This window comes from Salmo trutta, chromosome 5, assembly GCF_901001165.1.
Source record: "Salmo trutta chromosome 5, fSalTru1.1, whole genome shotgun sequence".
NCBI classification, from domain to species: domain Eukaryota; kingdom Metazoa; phylum Chordata; class Actinopteri; order Salmoniformes; family Salmonidae; genus Salmo; species Salmo trutta.
Genome location: NC_042961.1, coordinates 49209050 through 49223959, shown reverse-complemented (window position 1 = coordinate 49223959; position 14910 = coordinate 49209050). Strand labels below are relative to the sequence as shown.

General features: G+C 42.4%; 1 protein-coding gene across 5 annotated transcripts in view; it reads right to left on the bottom strand.

Annotated features, from left to right (window-relative positions):
• Positions 1-7207: 7207 nt before the first annotated feature.
• The window catches only part of nlgn2a (neuroligin 2a), a 241886-nt gene continuing 234183 nt past the window's right edge, over positions 7208-14910 (bottom strand). For all 5 annotated transcript variants that reach the window (XM_029753988.1, XM_029753990.1, XM_029753991.1 and 2 more), the window contains one exon: positions 7208-13364. In XM_029753988.1, coding sequence (XP_029609848.1) covers positions 12536-13364 — 829 coding nt within the window. In that variant the 3' untranslated portion in view covers positions 7208-12535. The remainder of the gene's footprint in view (positions 13365-14910) is intronic.

The following is a 14910-nucleotide window of genomic DNA, read 5'->3' as shown; positions in this document are numbered from 1 at the left end:
TTGTTGCTGTTTTTTTTACTACACCCTCTTCAAAAGATTAGCCAGCTGGCTAGGCTATGGCTGGTTCTTGAGCTGGATTTGTCATAGGTAAGCATTTAGGGTCAACTTTGCCACAGATGGATAAGGGAAACCAGTGTCTGACTTTGCAATCTATTGTTATCTCAAAGGTTTTTGTGTCTTCCATAAAATGTGTCTGAGCATCCGCCATAGAAATAATTAGAAAGAATAAGATGAAGCTCCAGTAATATGGATCACGATTGAACAGTTTGGGCTAGAGATGCGCTTTTCTACATTTTAATGGACACGGTGCAACCTTTTGTAGGCTGCTGGCAGACTTTTCGGCTGCAGTAAACCCAAGCCAGTCTGTGCTCGTGGTTCTCACAGGGGAAGTGAAGTGAAGGCTACAACAATGACCTTGCTCATGATGGACACCAGACACAAAAGAGCAATACAAATTTAACAACAGCACAACAAAATCGATTTTAAAGAGTTCCTTGAATTTTATTTCACAGGTGCCTTTTCATTATAGGATACTTGTGGTTTCTAGCTGTCCCAATCAAAGCAGTGTAGTAGTGAAGAAAAACTTCAGTTGTCAAAACCATTTATCTTAGGGTGAAAGGGGGAAGCGGGTTTTCAAAATGCACTCATATCACGTAATTATACCATTTATAAAATTGTTTATACTGTGTGTGTATATATATATATATATATATATTATACAGACTAACTCAAAACATTTCTGGTAAAAAAAACAACATACGTTTGCACCCCCTATTTTTATTTGCTCCGTGGCTCAGGCAAATGGACGTCAAAAGGCAGTTTGGCTCAACTCAGTCACGACTTGTGATGAGGAAGGACTTTGCAGTTGTTTCTGATTAATAAACAATGCCATGCTCTCGCCCCCCCATGGAGACTTAACTCATCTTTACTTTCGAACAATTCATTCTGCACCGTTCTATCGAATGCAATTGATGTCTTTATTGAGACAAATAATAGATTACATTTTCCATCTACACTTTGGGAAACACTCAATAAACAAGGACACCATTTTGGAATTAGACTAACAATACTCTGCCTCTCCATCAGCAGAACTTTACAGAGATAGGCTTCAAACTCAGTAGAATTTACTATCCACAGATAAGGCTGAGCAGCAGCTACTCCGAGCGCCATTTTGTTTACGAGCATGGAGAAAATGCTGGTCGACTTCTAACTCATCAACTCAAGTGCAAATCTGCCTCACAGCTGATCCCTCAAATTCACAACACCTCGGGTGTTTTAACAGTTAGTCCCACTGAAATGAATAATACTTTCAAAACATTTTATTCAGATCTTTACACATCAGATTCACCTGAAGACAATTAAATTTAGAATTATTTTCTTGACAATTTGGAAACTCCTACCATTAGTTCAGAGAAGAGAGAGGAAACTGATCAACCTTTGCAATTAGAGGAGATTATTAATTAAATTACAGCAATGCAAAGTGGGAAATCCCCTGGCCCAAATGGCTACCCAATCGAATTCTACAAAAAGTTTTCTTCCAAACTGGCACCCCTCCTGCTTGAAATGTTTGAAAATGCCCTGGACCAGGGTGGTTTTCCCCAAACCCTGACTGAGGCGTCGATCACGCTTTTGTTAAAACCCGGCAAAGATGCATCTGAGTGTGCCTCATACAGACCGATCTCACTTTTAAATGCAGATGTAAAAATGTGAGTGAAATTGCTCACCTCTCAAATAGAGTCCACTATGACAGACATCATCTCAACGGCTCAGACAGGGTCTATTAAGGGTCGCCATTCCTTTTGTAACATTCAACGTCTGCTTAATGTCATACACTCTCCTGCAGTAAATATTTCTTTAGATGCGGAGAAGGCATTTGACAGGGTAGAATATTCATATTTATGCTCTGTAGGTGGAAAATTTGGCTTTGGTGCAAACTTAATTTCCTGTGTCCGACTGTTGTACTCATCACCCAAGGCATCAGCACTTACAAATAAACTTTGTTTACAGTATTTCCCATTATCAAGGGCCAGACGCCAATAATGTCCAATGTCCCCTCTGTTATTTGCCCTGGCGTTAGACACCCTTTTTATTATGCTAAAGGCTACACCCTCAATACATGGTATCTACAGATGGGGACTGGAACACAATGTTTTCTTGTATGCAGATTACTTGCTTTTATATCTCTCAGACTCTGAAGCGTGTGTTCCTGATATAGGGGACCTACCGCGTAGGTTTGGTGTGTTTTCTAGTTTTAAATTGAATTTCTCAAAAAGTGAATGTTTTCCTATTAATTAATTAGCTTTACACATTCCTCGGGAAACTATTCCATTTCGTATGTCCAAGTCTGGCTTTAAATATTTAGGGATCAATATTACCCGTACCTTGTCTTCCCTCCATGATGATAACTTTATTCCCCTGATTAGCAAACTTAAACTGGACTTTCAGAGATGGAGTATTCTCCATTTGACTTCAGCTAATAAATTGTGTCAAGATGAATGTATTGCCCAGATTTCTGTATTTGTTCCAATGTCTCCCTCTTTTTCTACCAAAGTCTTTTGTCACTTTAGTGGATAAGCGTAACTTTTTTTATGGGGCGGTGGGAGTCCAAGAATACGTAAAGCATTCCTCCAGAGAGAGAAAACACATAGCCCTTCATAACTGTATGTATTGGACAGCGAATATACAAAGATTGTTTACTGGCTTCGCACCCCAGAAACTGACTGGTGTCAAACAGAAGCCAACTCCTGTTTCTCTTCCTCTTTGTCAGCTTTAGTCACCTCCAATTTCCACTTACAGCTTCGTACTACACATCCAGTCCAATTGTTGTCAATACTCTTAAAATGTTGACTCAATTCCATCAACATTTTAAATTCTGTGATTTCTCTATTCAAGGTCCTATACAGTACATTCGGAAGGTATTCACACCCCTTCACTTTTTCCACATTTTGTTACATTACAGCCTTATTCTAAAATTGATTAAATAGTTTTTTCCCCCTCATCAATCTACACACAATATCTCATAATGACAAACCAAAAACAGTTTTTTTAGACATTTTTGCAAACTTATGAAAAAAACCTGAAATCACATTTACATTAGTATTCAGACCTTTTATTCAGTACTTTGTTGAAGCACCTTTGGCAGTGATTACAGCCTCAAGTCTCCCTAGGTATAATGCAACAAGCTTGGCACACCTGTATTTGGTGAGTTTCTCCCATTCTTCTCTGCAGATCCTCTCAAGCTCTATCAGGTTGGATGGGGAGCGTCGCTGAACTGCTATTTTCAGGTCTCTCCAGAGATGTTCGATCAGGTTCAAGTCTGGGCTCTGGCTGGACCACTCAAGAATATTCATAGACTTGTCCTGAAGCTGAAAAACATCCCCACATCATGATGCTGCCACCCCCATGCTTCACCGTAGGGATGGTGCCAGGTTTCCTCCAGACGTGACACTTGGCATTCCGGCCCTTAGAGTTCAATCTTGGCTTCATCAGACCAGAGAATCTTGTTTCTCATTGTCTGAGTCCTTTATGTGCCTTTTGGCGAACTCCAAGCGGGCTGTCATGTGCTTTTTACTGAAGAGTGGCTTCCGTCTGGCCACTCTACCATAAAGGCCTGATTGGTGGAGTGGTGCAGAGATGGTTGTCCTTCTGGAAATTTCTCCCATCTCCACAGAGGAATTCTGGAGCTCTGTCAGAGTGACAATCGGGTTCTTGGTCACCTCCCTGACCATGGCCCTTCACCCCCAATTACTCAGTTTGGCCAGTTGGCCAGCTCTAGCAAGTCTTGGTGGTTCCAAACTTCTTCCATTTAAGAATGATGGAGGCCACTGTGTTCTTGGGGACATTCAATGCTGCAGAAATGTTTTGGTACACTTCCCCAGACCAATCCTTTCTCGGAACTCTATGGACAATTCCTTCAACCTCATTGCTTGGTGTTTGCTCTGAAATGCACTGTCAACTGTGGGACCTTATATAGACAAGTGCCTAGGCAAGTTGTAGAAACATCTCAAGGATGATCAATGGAAACAGGATGCACCTGAGCTCAATTTCGAGTCTCATAGCAAATGGTCTGAATACTTAAAGTTGAAGTGGGAAGTTTACATACACTTAGGTTGGAGTCATTAAAACTCGTTTTTCAACTACTCCACAAATTTCTTGTGAACAAACTATAGTTCTGGCAAGTCGTTTAGGACATCTACTTTGTGCATGACACAAGTAATTTTTCCAACAATTGTTTACAGACAGATTATTTCACTTAGAATTCACTGTATCACAATTCCAATATGTCAGAAGTTTACATACACTAAGTTGACTGTGCCTTTAAACAGCTTGGAAAATTCCCGAAAATGATGTCATGACTTTAGAAGCTTCTGATAGGCTAATTAACATCATTTGAGTAAATTGGAGGTGTACCTGTGGATGTATTTCAAGGCCTACCTTCAAACTCAGTTCCTCTTTGCTTGACATCATGGGAAAATCAAAATGTATCAGCCAAGACCTCCGAAAACAAATGGTGGACCTCCACAAGTCTGGTTCATCCTTGGGAGCAATTTCCAAACGCCTGAAGGTACCACGTTCATCTGTACAAACAATAGTACGCAAGTATAAACACCATGGGACCACGCAGCCGTCATACCGCTCAGGAATTAGACGCGTTCTGTCTCCTAGAGATGAATGTATTTTGGTGCGAAAAGTGCAAATCAATCCCAGAACAACAGCAAAGGACCTTGTGAAGATCCTAGAGGAAACAGGCACAAAAGTATGAATAGTTTACCTTTGTTGTACCACAATTATAGAATATTCTATTTGTTTATACCTAATGCATAATAGGCTTATAAAAAGCACTTATGATAGCTTGGTTCTTGTAACTAAAAGTTTTTTTGTATCCACAGTAAAACGAGTCTGATATCGACATAACCTGAAAGGCCGCTCAGCAAGAAGAAGCCACTGCTCCAAAACCGCCATAAAAAAAGCCTGACTACAGTTTGAAACTGCACATGGGGACAAAGATCGTACTTTTTGGAGAAATGTCCTCTGGTCTGATGAAACAAAAATAGAACTGTTTGGCCATAATGTTTGGAGGAAAAAGTGGGAGGTTTGCAAGCCGAAGAACACCATCCCAACCGTGAAGCACGGGGGTGGCAGCATCATGTTGTGGGGGTGCTTTGCTGCAGGAGGGACTGGTGCACTTCACAAAATCGTGAGGCAGGAAAACTGTGGATATATTGATATCGCAAGACATCAGTCAGGAAGTTAAAGCTTGGTCACAAATGGGTCTTCCAAATGGACAATGACCCCAAGCATACTTCCAAAGTTGTGGCAAAATGGCTTCAGGACAACAAAGTCAAGGTATTGGAATGGCCATCACAAAGCCCTGACCTCAATCCTATAAAAAATGTGTGGGCAGAACTGAAAAAGCGTGTGTGAGCAAGGAGGCCTAAAAACCTGACTCAGTTACACCAACTCTGTCAGGAGGAATGGGTCAAAATTCACCCAACTTATTGTGGAAAGCTTGTGGAAGGCTACCCGAAACGTTTGACCCAAGTTAAACAACTTAAAGGCAATGCTACCAAATACTAATTGAGTGTATGTAAACTTCTGACCCACTGGGAATGTGATGAAAGAAATAAAAGCTGAAATAAATCATTCTCTCTACTATTATTCTGACATTTCACATTCTTAAAATAAAGTGGTGATCCTAACTGACCTAAGACAGGGAATTCTTACTCTGATTAAATGTCAGGAATTGTGAAAAACTGAGTTTAAATGCATTTGGCTAAGGTGTATGTAAACTTCCAACTTCAACTGTATGTAAATAAGATAGGTCAGTTTTTTATTTTTAATAAATACAAAAAATAAAAACGATTTTTGCTTTGTCATTATGGGTATTGTGTGTAGATTGATCAGGAAAGTCAAGGGGTCTGAATACTTTCTGAATCCACTGTATGTAATAATCACCTCTTCCTTCTAGGCAAACTGGATGTAGCTTTTAGGCTATGGCAGATGAATGGCCTTACTAAGTTTAATGACCTTTTATATCGATAGCACCTTTGCCAATTTCAATGACCTCGCTATCAAATGTAATTTACCCCATTCAAGTTTATTTAGGTATTTCCAAATCTGACTCAAAGCCCCACCTTTCCAATTCTATCATCGGGTTTGGATGCCCTTTTGAAAACTAAAGGGACTCATCCCATATTTTTTAGATAAACATGTGCCTTGATAACCCGTCATTCAATAAAATCCGATCAGAGTGAAAAAAGGAACTTGGTGGAGAGATCTCTGAAAGTCTGGAATAGTGCCTGCCTCAGGGTAAATGGAAGCTCCTCTTGTGCCCGGCTCAGCCTTATACAGTTTAAGGTACTTCACTGTATTCATTTCAGTAAGGCCAGATTGTCCAAATTCAACCCAAATATTGATGGTACAGCTCCTTGGCGGACTTGACTCACATGTTCTGGGGCCTGGCAGACTATTGGTCCACTATTATTGATTTAAAACCCTTTCTGAAGCATGTAACAGAGTTGCAGCCTGGCACAAAAATTGCTATTTTTGGAGTACCAAACAGCAATCCTTCCCTGACCAATAGACAGCTAGATGGCATTGCCTTTGCCACCATGTTGGCCCGCAGAAGGATTTTATTGAATTGGAAATCTATCAATCCTCCCTTAACCTCTCTTTGGCTCAAAGATTTGATGATGTTCCTAAAATTGGAATAAAATTAAGTATACCATTCAAGGGTCAACCAACTCATTTTATTCCACCTGGGACCTGATGGTATCCTATTTTGAACAGCTCCAAACACTTCCTACAGATTTGTGCTCTTGGCCTCACCCACCCCTTGAGGTTACTACTATATACAGTAGGTTTAGAAGGGGGGGTAAACAAAATAAAGAAATGCCATGCTGGTGGGTGGTAACGTGCAAATAAAACCCAGCCCTGAAAAGAAACGTAGTCTGAAAAGTATTAACACGTCATCTCAAAGGGGAAACACTTTCCCACTTCGGATTTCCCACTTCAAGCCCATATCACACTTTGACTAAAACAGTGGCTTATTGGCTTAAATCATTGTGCAACATCATGGGTAAACCCTGGAGATCCTTTCAGCTGAAAAAAGTGCATTTTTGCTTTTGTGGGGCTTTAATGGAAGAAGCAGTCTTGTGAATGAAGCTGAGGGGGTGCGTTAGGTAAATGAAGAGACGTACTCGACAGCCTGGCTATGAACGTCTTTATGTGCCCCGCATCAGAATCACAGCATACAGTGTGTCATAACTAAACAGAAATATCATCACCTTATTTATATAGTTTTATTTTACCGGTTTAATAATGCTCTTTTTTTTAAATTGATTTTTAACATGTTTTCTTCATCTCAAGTCTTGGGTTTCTTAATTCAATAAAGAAATGAAAAAGAAGACAACAGGTGCAAATGTTGCTATGCCGGCCGAACTGACTCCGAACTCCCAATGTTTCCCACGGATATTGGTCATGTGCTTCAGTTTACCTGGACTCTCAGGTACATAGACCATAACATATGTAAACCTTTCTCTGTTTTGAAGAGGCAAATTCCCCTACATGAAGGCAGGAAATTCACCTGCATGAAACATTGTTACGTACTGCCCCTTTTATTTCAGGTGTTTTATAACAGAGCACCGCTCCGGCAAATCTATAAAACTATGATAACTGCTTTATAATCCTTTAACAACTGATTTATCATTGAAAATCAACACACTGTCAACAGAATTGGTTTTGGACCAAAAATAATGACTTTCTTCATATGAGTGCGAGGAATAATACATTAAAATCCAATATGGATTTTTTGGGGGTTGGTTCAATTGTTTCAAAGTCATCTTAAATTAACACTAGATATCTAAAACTCTGTGTAAGTCCAAACCAAGGCTACAACAAAATGGAGTACACACCTAACACATACACACCACATTAGCTATCCTAACACATGCTCTCACTTATACACTCACACTCACTTCCAGGTCTATACCTATGCATGTCTTGTAATGTAGTTCAACCGTCTGGCCACTAGGCGTGCAGTGGTCAAAGCAACTCATTCCCACCACACCTCTCCACCTGGAAGGCAAGCGTAGCTGTACCAATAGCTTATGATGAGGTCATGTAGCACAACCTACATGAACAGGACACATACACACATTGTACGTAACACAGTGTATTCAGGGGGACATGTGACCCACCCGCAGTATGTGATTTCCAATGAGGATAAGAGGTAGCCTGGTCCCAGATCTGTTTGTGCTGTGTAGTCAACTCCTAGTCGTGACAACTCCTAGTCGTGACAATGACCGTAGGAGTTGGGTAGAGGGCCAAAACAGATCTGGGACCAGGCTAGATCAGAGGCATCTTAGGTTACATAAAGCCCTCGTTTCTCTATCCCCCTGTGGTTTTGGGTTCTACGCTACAATACGAAAGTCAACGGGGAGTGAATATCCAGACTCCAGAAGCCACACGGTTGTTTTTAAAGGTGCGCTCTGTAACTTTCATTTCCGGTAAAAGTGTCCCTGCATTGTAGTTGCCATAGGGGAAAGTGGGAATGACAGATTCCGCCTTTAAGGTATCCTGCATCATCATACAGATATGCACGTGTGGTAGACATCTAACAAAGGCCTGCAGTTATGAATGTCCCATTTGAATGTGGGATAGAGACCATATTAACAACAGCACAGAGTAAGAATGGGTCAGTATCCCTGCTACAGTGTTTGCTTAGTGCTTTCACAGGTTGAGGAGTCAAGATGCTACATAGACAACTCTATGACTTTGTCCTGAATGTCCATTGTCTACCCACTTCTGCACAACTTTGTTACATCCTGCACTGACAACACGGGGCTAATAGAACTAGAATCTGACTTTCCTGAATCCTTCGAAAGAGTACAGCAGAGAATATATTCAAATGGTGTACAGTGAAGGTACAATACTAGCTGGTGGCCCCTTATCAACTTGCACCTGTTGTCTCTGTTGTTGTCACAAAGTCATTTCATTCACTCGAAAAAACAAACAAGAAACGTAATATTTACAAATATTTTTGCCTGTTTGTTTGTTCTTACACTTAAAAATGTACAGTTTTGCTCCTCTTTTTTGACGTGCCTCTGTGTCACGCAACAATGAATTCCTCCACATTCCGAATGTTCAGAGGCTGACAGATAGGTTGTTATGGTGATTGTGTGTCACCATGGCGCCCTCTAGTGTGCAAACCTATAAAATAGTCAATGAAAACAACAGAAAAAAGGAAATAGCTTCTGTCGCTCTTCTATTGGTTGAAGTTCTGTTTTGTTGTATATGTACTAGCAGTAGTTTCCTCTGCGACATCCCATGGCCCTCTTATTAACATGAATAAGTATAAAATAGTTCACTAGGATCTAATGGCACAACGACTCTTCATAGGACAGACTCGGATCGCTCCCATCGATGAAATAAGTCTGTCCACTGTCCCAGTTGACCAGTCACATCATCACAACCTTTCCCCTGTGTTTAAGGTTGTGATGATGACTTGGATGCTTTGAGTCTCTCTCCCAGGTTTCTTCTTCTAGTCCAAGAACACAGCTTGTGTTGAGTCCTTCTCTAGCTCCCATTGACCACAACCCCAGTCCAGTCTATGTTACAGTATATTGTGCAGCTGATCATTCCCCCATTTCCCCACCACACACGGTCTCTCTCAGTAGGCTAACACAGTCTGACTCTACCACTGTGTTCTCTCACATTCTCCCCTCAACTTCCACAATCCTCAAGCAGTAATGAAATAGAAACCAAAGAAAAGTCTAAAAGCTAAACACAAGCAGACACAACATGGTCGCTAACGATTTCCCATAGAGGATACAGTGCACTGTGGGTTCTCACTCACAGCTCTACAGTTCTGTTCAGTGGGATTAATCATATTCACCCGTCGTCCCCCTCTACTGGCCATATTAGAGCATTACAGTCAGGTGCGTTATCAATAGCCTTTACCTCGACTTTTATGTGTTTTTCCAGGTTAAAAAAAGAAAAACTAAAACCCGGCAACAACTGATCACTTTGCTGCCTCTTGGTCTAAGGTCCTCTCCCAGCTTTGTTATCACAGACCGTGGCCTGGCTGACAGACCCCCAGTCTCGCTCAGTGTGCTTAGAGTTACATACACAGCAGTAGAGCTAAGGGGTTGTGGGAGCAACAGAGTCAGCAGGGTGAGGGGTCAGGGATTAAGGGTCAGGAGATGCAGGGTTGAATGACTGTACACAGCGAAGTCATGAGTTGAAAAGTATGTGAGTTCTACTCAACTCTTCACATTCATGTAGCTATTACGCCTAGTTAGTTAAATGTTGGTGTTTACTGGTGGAGGAAAGGAGAAAGGGATAGGGAAAACGGAATGGTGGGAGGAATGGAGGAGTGTGTGTGTAAGCAGTTGGAGAGATGTTATTTTGGAGTGCGGGTTCACATCATGGGGATGAGCCTCTGAGTTGAGATGTCTGTCTCTCTCTCGTTCTCTCTCTCCTCTCTCCCTCTCTGTCTCCCTCCATCATTCTCCATGCACTCTAATTACCCTTGCCCCGGTGAAGCTGTGCTGACATGGACGTACACACACACACACGCAGGCACGCACACACACTCATCAAACAAAATATGCATGTGCTGGAAATAGAGGCGAAGATAGGACAGAATGTGTGAAAGAAGGAGGGAGAGTGAGAACGTCCTTTTCTCTCCTTCCTACTAACATAATTAGGAAAGTAACGTTCTATGAGCCTCCAAGACTTGAGTACTGTATGTACCTTCAATATCTCTACCTGCAGCACCCTATCCCCTACATAGTACACTTCTTTTGACCAGAGCATAATGGCCACCAATACCTCTAGGGCACCCTATCCCCTACATGGTATACTTCTTTTGACCAGAGCATAATGGACACCAATACCTCTAGAAATGTGTCCAAAACAACACCCTAATGCCTATCTAATGCCTATAGTGCACTACTTTTTGCCTGACTGGCCAAAGTAGTGCAATAGGGAATAGGATGCTATTTCAGTGGCAGATTATGGCTTCCATGCCTGCCATAATGACTCACAGAGAGACAGGGGCCCAGGGCTCAGTGGATGGCCTGGTTATTACGAGACAAAGACAGAGCTGCTAGAGTGGCACCAATATCTCACATTACATAAGAGGGGCCCTCAGGGGCCCTGGCCTGATGACGATAGCAGAGCAGGGAGAGAGGGGTCTCTGTGTGACTGATATGTGGTCGCATTGGTTTGCACCTGCTTTGTATGAAATGTGTTGTAAGAATAAAGGTTGATTTGATTTACTGGGTAGTTGATTTGGTTGGCGTAGCATGTGGTCTATAGTGCAATAGTAGACAGTAAGCAATGAACATGGAAGATGGTGATGATACGGAATGTGTTGTATATTCAAGATGTATGATCATTATTTTATTCATATTTGTTCCAGTCAGGTTTCTCTGGTTGAAAAGGATAATTGTGCAAATCAAAGAAGCATCCGTGCAGTTTTTTTTTAATTGCCTCCATTTTTTTGTTTTTGAAGAATAAAATAGGAAGAAAAAACATATGAAATAGAGATAGAAATGGTTTAAAACAGGAGACGTGTGGAAACATTGACTATCCAGTGTCCTTTCCCCATCATCATTTAAAAAAATAATTCATGCATAGATCCCCACTGAGAAAACCATTTATATATCTTCTTCTTTGTACACATTTATATATAACTATATATCTATATACTTAAAAATCTTTCCACAAAAAAATAAGAACTGAAAGCAACAACCAAACAATCAAAGAAAAAAGCACACAAGATAGGCCAAATTGGCACTTTTCATGAACACAGTCAGTAGGCTATCTTGATACAGCTCCACACTCTTGATTCTCTCTCAGTTCCCTCCTATGGGAAAACAACACAGTACTTGGCACCAAGAATGCTGGTAGAAAGACGATATCAGAATATCAATATTTTTATGATAGATGCTAACTGTATGTACTGTACGCCTTGTATGAAAAAGACTCCCAACAATTCCTAAGGGTGGGCTGAGGGGTTCATTTGAGGGGGGTTTAGAACTACAGAGGGAAAGAGATGGATGTAGAAAAGAGAAAACACTATATCAAGTAAGCAGATGACATGAGTAGAGAGATAGAGGTTTTCCAATATATCAGAGGTCACTTTACCCAACACCCAAAAAAACTATCTTCAACCCTATTACAGCACAGAAATGGATAAAAAGGGGGATGAAAAAACAACAAAATGAAAAGCACAGTAAGAGGATCGTCCTCTGGGAAGGTTTGGGGGCTGTCAGAGTCAGAGAATATGAGACCCCATCAAAATAGTTTCTAAATGTCTCAATGTCCCCCCTTAACATCTGCTGCCCCTGCAGTTCAGCTGCACTTCCACTTAACCTCAACAGGTGGCACTGTAGGAAGTACACAGCATCAGGGCAGCAGGCTGACGGTTGGAGAAACAGAGTAAGAGAGAGAGAGAGATATCCATAGAGAGGGAGCCAGAGCGCGTAGTAGTTGGTCCACCGGTCCCCCAGGGGGAGCTCTAGCTTTACTATACGCGTGTGGTGGAGTGGGGGTGGGGCAGGGTGTTGTTGTGGCCGGTGCTGGGGAAGGTATTGAAGGGGTGGAGGGGCTGCATGCCGGTGATGGTGCTGGGGATCATGGTGATGGTGTTGGGGGTCATGAGGGGCACGTCGTCCGGGGCCCTCCGCAGGGCCAGAGTGTAGTCGGGCGGGCAGGCGGGCCGCAGGATGTCGTGGGGACGGAGGGGCTCCATGTCGTGGTGCGGGTCGTGCTCTGAGTGCTTCATCTGCAGGGACATGATCTCTTCCTCCTGGCTGTGTGCCAGGTCGTTGGCGGGCCCACCATGGCGCTGCGGGGAGAGCCGGTGGCGCCGCATCTCCTGCCGCTTGTCCCGCTTGTAGTAGAGCGCTGCGAATGCCAGGATGTTGAGGAAGAGTAGCGACGCCCCCACCGCCACTGTCACCGACAGCTCTGTGGAATAATCGCGTGTGTCACCGGGGAAGAGGTCCAGTCTGGGCCGCTCTGATCCATAGGGCTCCACGGGGTCAGGAAAGGTCGGGTAGGGGTGGCCCGTGGTGCGTGGTTTGGGCTTCCAGGGGACCCCGGGGGGGCGGGTGCTGCCTGGAGGTAGCCTGGTGGTGGGGGGGAATTCGTCATGGAGGGAATGTAGATGAGGGACCAGCTCCAGCCAGAAGGCCACCTTGTTGGCTCGGTAGTTGTCCCTGACGCGGGGCTTCAGACCGATGTGGAGGTACTGCTTGTCCTTGGAGTTGAACTTGGTCCAGATGACCTCCTCGAAGCGGTTGGGCTTGGTGTGGATGAACTTGGTGTCCTGAGGCACCGGCAGGTTGGGGTCCCTGGAGGAGAAATGAATACAAATCTCATTTAAATTATTTAAATCAAAGGTATTCAAAAGTTATTACACACAGACACTTTATAGTATATTTCACTGTTAAACAACCTCTTGAATTTGACATTAAAACATGAAAAAAAATTACTTCAAAATTGCAATACATTGTATAGCTTCTTACATACAGTTGAAGTTGGAAGTTGACAAACACCTTAGCCAAATACATTTAAACTCAGTTTTTCACAATCCCTGACATTTAATCCTAGTAAAAATTCCCTGTTTTAGGTCAGTTAGGATAACCACTTTATTTTAAGAATATGAAATGTCAGAATAATAGTAGAGAGAATGATTTATTTCAGCTTTTATTTCTTTCATCACATTCCCAGTGGGTCAGAAGTTTACATTCACTCATTAGTATTTGGTAGCATTGCCTTTAAATTGTTTAACTTGGGTAAAACGTTTTGGGTAGCCTTCCACAGGCTTCACACAATAAGTTGGGTGAATTTTGGCCCATTCCTCCCGACAGAGCTGGAGTAACTGAGTCAGGTTTGTAGGCCTCCTCGCTTTTTCAGTTCTGCACACACATTTTCCATAGGATTGAGGTCAGGGCTTTGTGATGGCCACTCCAATACCAATACCAATACTTTGTTGTCCTTAAGCCATTTTGCCACAGCTTTGAGAGTATGCTTGGGGTCATTGTCCATATGGAAGACCCATTTGGACCAAGCTTTAACTTCCTGACTGATGTCTTGAGATGTTGCTTCAATATATCCACATCATTTTCCAGCAAAGCACCCCCACAACATGATGCTGCCACCCCTGTGCTTCACAGTTGGGATGGTGTTCTTCGGCTTGCAAGCCTCCCCCTTTTTCCTCCAAACGTAACAATGGTCATTACGGCCAAATAGTTATATTTTTGTTTCATCAGACCAGAGGGCATTTCTCCAAAAAGTACGATCTTTGTCCCCATGTGCAGTTGCAAACCGTAGTCTGGCTTTTTTATGGCGGATTTGGAGCAGTGACTTCTTCCTTGATGAGCGTCCTTTTCAGTTTATGTCAATACAGAATTTGTTTTACTGTGGATATAGATACTTTTGTACCTGTTTCCTCCAGCATCTTCACAAGGTCCTTTGCTGTTGTTCTGGGATTGATTTGCACTTTTCGCACCAAAGTACGTTCATATCTAGGAGACAGAACGCGTCTCCTTCCTGAGCGGTATGACGGCTGCGTGGTCCCATGGTGATTATACCTGCGTACTATTGTTTGTACAGCTGAACGTGGTACCTTCAGGCTTTTTGAATTTGCACCCAAGGATGAACCAGACTTGTGGAGGTCTACAATTGTGATACAGTGAATTATAAGTGAAATAACCTGTCAGTAAACAATTGTTGGAAAAATTATTTGTGTCATGCACAAAGTAGATGTCCTAACCGACTTGCCAAAACGATAGTTTGGTAAGAGATTTGTGGAGTGGTTGAAAAACCAGTTTTAATGACTCCAACCTAAGTGTATGTAAACTTCCGACTTCAAGTGTATAGTCGGGGGTGAAAGTA